This window comes from Salvelinus sp. IW2-2015, linkage group LG12, assembly GCF_002910315.2.
Source record: "Salvelinus sp. IW2-2015 linkage group LG12, ASM291031v2, whole genome shotgun sequence".
Taxonomy (NCBI): domain Eukaryota; kingdom Metazoa; phylum Chordata; class Actinopteri; order Salmoniformes; family Salmonidae; genus Salvelinus; species Salvelinus sp. IW2-2015.
In genome coordinates, this window is record NC_036852.1 from 12,387,900 (window position 1) to 12,395,927 (window position 8,028).

The following is an 8,028-nucleotide window of genomic DNA, read 5'->3' on the forward strand; positions in this document are numbered from 1 at the left end:
CCTATATCGAATAAAATCAGAGCCGGATATATCTAACGCCGATAACGTGAGCTTTTCAGAATGCCATCCTGAGGTCTGTCTCGCGTCATGGCGAACGTTGAAAAGGCTGCACCCCCCGTGCCATGAGCCTTTATATGGCCTCAGATCTGCCTAGCAACACCATCCAATTCTCAACGCTTGCTGACATCTAGGGGAAATCGTATGCAGTGCTTGTCGACCAATAGAATAATTGCAAATTAATTAACTGACCCGGAACAGAGTGCACAATTTCAGATTTCTCACTTCCTGACAGGAAGATTGCTCCAACTCGAGTTCTGTTTTACTCACAGATATAATTCAAACGGTTTTAGAAACTAGAGAGTGTTTTCTATCCAATAGTAATAATAATATGCATATTGTACAAGCAAGAATTGAGTACGAGGCTGTTTAATTTGGGAACTAATTTTTACAAAGTCGAAATGGCGCCCCCCTATTGACAAGAAGTTTTAAAGGCACTGTCAACTTAGTGTATGTAAACTTCTGACCCACTGGAATTGTGATACAGTGAATTATAAGTGAAATAATCTGTCTGTAAACAATTGTTGGAAAAATGACTTGTGTCATGCACAAAGTAGATGTCCTAACCAACTTGCCAAAACTATAGTTTGTAACAATACATTTGTGGAGTGGTTGAAAAATTWWAAATAAAAAAAATAAAAAAATGTAATGACTCCGACATAAGTKTATGTAAACTTCCGACTTTTACTGATGTTTTAATATGTGATCATTKTCACCTTTCTCTCTCTCGCTCTCAGAGATGGACTCGGTGCGCATCCTGCTCTACTCTCTCATCTTCCTGCTCAGCRTCTTTGGCAACCTTCTGATCATTGTGGTCCTGACGGTCAACAAGCGCATGCGCACGGTCACCAACTCCTTCTTGCTGTCGCTGGCGGTCAGTGACCTGACGTTGGCTGTCTTCTGCATGCCCTTCACGCTCATCCCAAACATGCTGGAGGACTTCATCTTCGGAGCTGCCATGTGTAAAATGGTCACCTACTTCATGGGTAAGATTGTGGCCACGTTCCAGACCGTCTGCAAAGCAGTCGAACTGCACAAATTCACCAATTATCTAATTCCATGTTGTCGTGTCTGGACTATCATTAAATGTGAAGACGTGTTTATATCAAATCAGTACTCTAGGTTTATTACGTGATTAAACTAATCATGTAAACATTCATTAACTAGGAAGTCGGAGCACCACGGAAAATGTTGAGAATTACAGAGTTATAAATTCCCGAATATAAATCTTCAGATATTTTAATATCTGATCAATTACAGTCTTCTACTAATGAATTATTATTACCTCATCAGTTCCCATTACTGAATGTCGCAAACACTTGGAAATCTGCACGAACCCTAGCCTAAATGATGAATCAGCGATATACAAATTGGCTTATTCATTTATTTATTAACTAACTAATTTTCACAGAAATACATACGTAACAAACGAAGAGTAGATATTGGTTACTACACAATATATTGATACGTCCCTAGTGGGCTAAACCAGTATGACGGCTTGGTAGACAATGGAAAGGGGTGGGGACAGATAAAAGAGCAGGAAAGACAAAATGGATTCACTACACACAGTTGATAATTATATTMATTGAAATGCTAATCCTTTGCACATGAACGGCCGCTCATTCTGAAAGAAATTGCAATGTAYWTATTTACACTTGTATGTCTTGTTGTCTCTCTYTGATGAAATCGCTGGTCCATCTGCTGAAGAGTCAATCATCAGAAAGTCTTGGGTTGTGTTCATAATGGATACGTCAGGCGTACCATGTCCTTAGAATAGATGTTTYGGCARATGTCGGTATTCTCATCCTAGGTTTATGTAATTTCTAGCTGCAKACCAGTAATTCTACGTTTAGGATTTGCTCTTAKTCTGTAGTGATTGATAGTCTCAGAGTTGTACCATTTCTAGCCGTGTAGCCAACACTACATGTAGTCTGGTTTTCTGGACTTGTAGTTTTAATCCATTTGTCAGCCATGTAGCCACAGCTGCACGCGGACTGGTCTAATGTAAGTTTTGTCAGGAGTGGGTTTTATACACTTCTGAGAAAAGGGCGGTCCATGACGCCTACGTAATGTCTAGGCTCACGAGGGTGTGGCCACTGACTAGTTAAAACTATGTAACTAAACAAGTATCTTGTTTACAAGGCCAACATGACATTACATCTTCTCACAAATAGTTTAATATTCAATCATATATTTTAAACATTCAAGGTAGAAAACTAATAGAAATGTTCACTTCCAAAGCTAGCTCAGTTCTGTGCTACCGTCCTTCCTGATGTCACAAAATAAACAACTTCGACAGGATTGTTCTTTAAATATCCACGGACCATTGCCACAGTCTCAAACATAGAAATATTGTTATTAAGTCCTCCAATTTTGGGGATTAGGAGTTTAACAAAGAGAAGATCTTTGTTCCATAGGTTTATTTCCCATCTCTTTCTGCATGACCAGGGGGAGAGAGTCTCTGCCAGAAATGTATAATCTGTCATAAAGTCATAAAACTTGTGGTGGGAGAGAGAGAGTGAGAGGGGGGGGGCACAATATGCTGAGGTCAGGGCGGACACAACCCATCATGCCAGAGCCAGTTGGACTGTCATACGTCTGCAGGAGTGTGACTTACTAATGAGCTGGCTATTCATCAGGCTGGGCCCAATGGACCACAATACCTCCCTGAGTCAGAGAGAGAGAAAGAGAAGAGAGAGGGGGTAAGAGAGAGCGTTGGTGGGAGAGAGAGTGAGAGAGAGGGAGAGAGGGGCAGACAGAGAACGAAAGAGAGAGAGAGAGAGAATGCGAGAGAGCGAGAGAGAGACTTGACTTTTTGTCTTTCTTTCATGAAATGTTCTCATTTCATTAAAACCTCACCACCCCCCCTTAAAATAAAACACCAAAATATATAATGTACTGCAGTACGGCATACATGTGCCATACTCACCTTGCCCTCTACCCCACGATACAAAACAACACCACACATCACCATTCCCAAAACCTCACCACTTCTACAACCGCATATCCAAAACAACTTCCCCAGATATATAGACAGCCCCCCGACACACCATATCTCCTGAAACATCTCCACACTTTTTATCATTTAAAAGAACTCAAAATACACGCTAAGTTGCGCAGACACCACCCCATTAAATAATAGTGAAGGGTCTGTTATCCCCCTTACGCCCTGTGCCTCCTAAACTCAGCAAAATTAGAAACGTTCCCTTTTCGAGAACCTGTCTTTCAAAGATAATTCGTAACAATCCAAATAACTTCACAGATCTTCATTGTAAAGGGTCTAAACACTGTTTCCCATGCTTGTTCAATGAACCATAAACAATTAATGAACATGAACCTTTGGAACGGTTGTTAAGACACTAACAATTTACAATTGGAAAGCAAGTAAGGTCACAATTATGAAAAACTTAGGACACTAAAGAGGCCTTTCTACTGACTCTGAAAAACACAGAAAGAAAGATGCCCAGAGTCTCTGCTCATCTGCGTGAACGCGCCTTAGGCATGCTGCAAGGAGGCATGAGGACTGCAGATGTGGCCAGGGCAATAAACTGCAATGTCCGTACTGTGAGACGCCTRAGACAGCGCTACAGGGAGACAGGATGGACAGCTGATTGTCCTCGCAGTAGCAGACCACGTGTAACAACACCTGCACAGGATCGGTACATMMGAACATCACACCTGCGTGACAGGTACAGGATGGCAACAACAACTGCCCGAGTTACACCAGGAACGCACAATCCCTCCATCAGTGCTCAGACTGTACGCAATAGGCTGAGAGAGGCTGGACTGAGAGCTTGCAACAACGTCGCCTATGGGCACAAACCCACCGTTGCTGGACCAGACAGGACTGGCAAAAAGTCCTCTTCACTGACGAGTCGCTGTTTTGTCTTACCAGGGGTGATGGTTGGATTCATGTTTGGGACCTGTTGGATCAGAGGGTGAGGGCTATGGCCATTCCCCCCAGAAATGTCCGGGAAATTGAAGGTGCCTTGRTGGAAGAGTGGGGTAACATCTCACAGCAAGAACTGGAAAATATGGTGCAGTCCATGAGAATGCAGCTGGTGGCCACACCAGATACTGACTGTTACTTTTGATTTTGACCCCCCCAYCTTTGTTCAGGGACACATTATTCCATTTATGTTAGTCACATGTCTATGGAACKTCTTCAGTTTATATCTCAGTTGTTGAGTCTTGTTATGTTCATACAAATATTTACACATGTTAAGTTTGCTGAAAATAAACTCGGTTGACAGTGAGAGGACGTTTCTTTTTTTTGCTGAGTTTAGTTATCCAAAAAGCCAACTTTGCCTTGACAAACATAAAATTCAACAAAACACATTTAGCCACATTTAGGGGGATGGGGTTGAGGACCACCCATTTATGCAACAGGAAAGATGCCCCCAGGTTGTTGATTATCAGCACCCTCCCTCTATGTGACACTTGGGACAGGAGCCACCTCCACCTGGCCAGTCTTGACACCCATGCCTGTAACAACCCCTCCCAGTTCTTCCTGACCCACCTCTCCGAGCCCAGCTACACCCCCAACATTTTAAGCCCTTCACAACCCCGCTGCAAACCCCCTCGAAGCAGAGGAGAGGCCCTATCCCCACATAACAGAGCTCTTCCCCAGTTTACCTTAGCTGACAAAGCTCCCTCATAAAACATCAGACTAGTCTCTAGTGCCTGTATATCCGGACCATCCCTGACCATCACAGAAACATCATCTGCAAACGCTGACACTGCTATGCCTGTCAACACACCCATGCCTGTCTAGCACACTCCCTGCAGTCTCCTGAATAGCATGCCCAAAAAAAGCTCAATGTCTAGTGTGTATAACTACCCCRATAGAGTGCAACCTTGTCTAATGCCCCATCTCACCCATTGGTTCCTTGCCGGCTGCTGCAGAATTCAATGGCACGGTATTTAATTGTCAGCCATTTTTACCAATAATGTAAGTTAGTGCTAGTTTGACCACCCGAGGGCAYCTTTGAGAAGCATTTGACAGTCTTCAATATTGGCATTACTAGAGAATTTAAAACCTATTTTGTAAGAACAGTATATGGGATTGATTTTAAGAAATGTAGCCTAATTCATTTGATTATTATGGTGTTTCTATAAAAATACAAATAAAATGAAACCCTCACGGTTTCCGTTAGGATGGAAAGGAAAATATGGCACTTGACAACGTGACAGTCGGGAGTAGGCTATAGTACTAAGAGCATAAGAGGATTGGAGGATTCAAAATAAATATCTAAGTGGCATAACATTTCCACACCCTAATTGTAGTGTCACCAATACCCAAACGGAGATTCAGTGAAAATAAAAATCTCATTGATTTATCAAGACCAGTCCCAATGCTTGTTTCATAGCAGTGCAAAACTGCTGAAATAGTTATTGCTTTAAATCCTATTGCTTCTAATTTCAATATGCTTTTTAAATAAATAAGGAAGGAACGGAAAATATGGAGCAGTACAATGTGACGGTTGGGAGTAGGCTACAGTRAAGGGCTCTTCTGCTGAAGAATCCCCATTTTGTGAGGGCACGCGGGAGACCGGGGTTCAATTCCCCGATGGGGAGGAAGGCGTAGGCTGTCCTTGTAAATAAGAATTTGTTCTTAAATTGCATAACATTTCTGCCGCATAATTGTAGTCTAACCAAWACCCAAACAGAGATTCAGTGAAMAWTTTTATCTCATTGATTTATCAATACCAGTCCCCATGCTTGTCTCAGAGCAGCGTGAAACAGTGCTAAAATAGTTGTAGGCTATTGCTTCAAATCCTATTGCTTCTAACTTCAATATGCTCTTTAACATCTCTGGGACACTTGGCCAAAATCCAGAAAAAAATGTAAAATCACACATGAAAGACACCAAATTAAAGCTACACATGTTGTGAATCCAGTCAACATGTCTGATTTCAAAAAGGATTTACGGCAAAAGCACACCAAACGATTATGTTAGCTCAGTACATAGCCACAGAAAAACACAGCCATTTTCCCAGCAAAAGATAGTAGTCACAAAAAGCAGAATTAGAGATCAAATTAATCACTAACCTTTGATGATCTTCATCAGATGACACTCATAGGACATCATGTTACACAATAGATTTATGTTTAGTTCGATAATGTGCATATTTATATCCACAAATCTCGGTTTACATTGGCGCCATGTTCAGAAATGCCTCCAAAATATCCGGAGAAATTGCAGAGAGCCACGTCAAATAACAGAAATACTCATCATCTTGCTCTTATTATTGTTTGCACCTGTAGGTCATTCCCTTTTTAGTATTTAAACCTGTGTGTTCCTCAGTTCCTTGCTCAGTGTTTGTAAGTTAGCACCCAGCCCCAGCCCAAGCCTTGATTTTATTCTGATATTTTTTGTTGGATTTTCCAGAGGTTCTCTGGTTTAGTTCTTGTGTATTATTTGAGTAGTCTTTTGAGGTTTGTTTTTCCCTGCTGTTTTGTTACCACTTTGTGGAGTTTCTTTTGTATTTTGGAGGTTTTCTATTTTGTGCCTTTTGGCTTTATTTTTGGACATTGTGGTTTTGGTTTCTTTGCCTGAAGATTTTGTTCTTTAATTAAACCACCATCTCTAGTACTGCTGTGTCTGCCTCATCTTCTGGGTTCTGACGATTATTAGTGACTGTTTCTCGCACCGGGTCCTGACAGAAACACTGAGCCATTATAATGAACCCAGAGGCAGCCAGTACCAAGGATTTTTTTTCCATGCTGTCCCACCACGAGGGACTGTCCAACGCCACGAAGCTGCTCTGGTTCAGCAAGAGGCCTTAATGGCTAGACATTCTCAACTTCTGTCAGAGATGCTGACTTCCATAAAGCAGATTTCGGATCGACTTTCCCCGGCAACCGCTTCTGCTCCAGTTCATCAGATTCAAGTGCCCCTGGCAGTTGACCCCCTGGCTGAACCTCGTCAACGCGCCTCCCCACGGTTCTCAGGGGATCCGAGTGTTTGTAAGGGGTTTTTCACCCAATGTTCTCTCTCCTTTGAGCTGCAACCATCGTCGTTTCCCACCGACTGGTCCAAGATAGCATATATCATCACCCTGCTGTCGGGAAAAGCCCTAGCCTGGGCTACTGCTGTGTGGGATGCCCAAAGTCCCTGCTGTGCCAGCTACTCTACCTTTGCTGAAGAATTCAAGCGAGTGTTTCAAGGTCCTACCAACGGCCCTGACTCAGCCAAACAGCTCCTGACTCTCCGCCAAGGTCGGCGCAGCGTGACGGACTATGCCATCCAGTTCCGACTGTGGCAGCAGCAAGTGGCTGGAACGACGAGGCGCTCACAGTGTGTTTTTTGAAGGGTCTTTCTGACACCATCCAAGATGAACTGGCCACTCGGGAACCACCGGACAACCTCGAGTCCCTTTTCAAGTTGGCTTCACGCATAGACCAGCGTCTGAGAGAGAGAGAACTCAACCGTAGACCGCTCACCCTAGCTCCTATCGGTTCCAGCTCCGAGTCTCCACCTTTATCCTTGCTGGCTCCACCAGACCCCCTGCAGGTTGGACGCATCTCCCAGGCTGAGAGAGACCGCCGGATGAGGGAGCGATGCTGTCTATATTGCGGCAAACCGGGCCCATTTCCGCTCCACGTGTCCGGGCTCCAGGGAAACGCACTCTCCCGTGCAGGCCTGGGAGGACTGTAACGGGAAACATAACCTCCTCCCATCCATCCAACTCCCGCCTGCTCATTCCAGTTACTTTCCTGGGACGACCACGAGTTTTCTCTTCAACCCTTGGTAGACTCTGGAGCCGCAGGTAACTTCATGGATGGGGTCTGGGCGAAAGAGAATGGCGTTCCTTCTGAACCTCTGAGTGACCCCATAAGGGTTACTACGTTGGATAGAAGCCCTTTGGGATCTGGACTTGTTACTCGTGCCACTACCCCCTTGCGACTTTCAGTTTCCCACACCAGGAAGTGATGAACTTTCATCTGTCTCCTGTTCGAGTTCCTCTC

General features: G+C 43.8%; 1 protein-coding gene across 1 annotated transcript in view; it reads left to right on the forward strand.

Annotated features, from left to right (window-relative positions):
- Window positions 1-796: 796 nt before the first annotated feature.
- The window catches only part of LOC111971121 (cholecystokinin receptor-like), a 46,701-nt gene continuing 39,469 nt past the window's right edge, over window positions 797-8,028 (forward strand). The window contains exon 1 of the mRNA XM_023997913.2: window positions 797-1,043. Within this exon, the coding sequence (XP_023853681.1) occupies window positions 797-1,043 (247 nt within the window). The remainder of the gene's footprint in view (window positions 1,044-8,028) is intronic.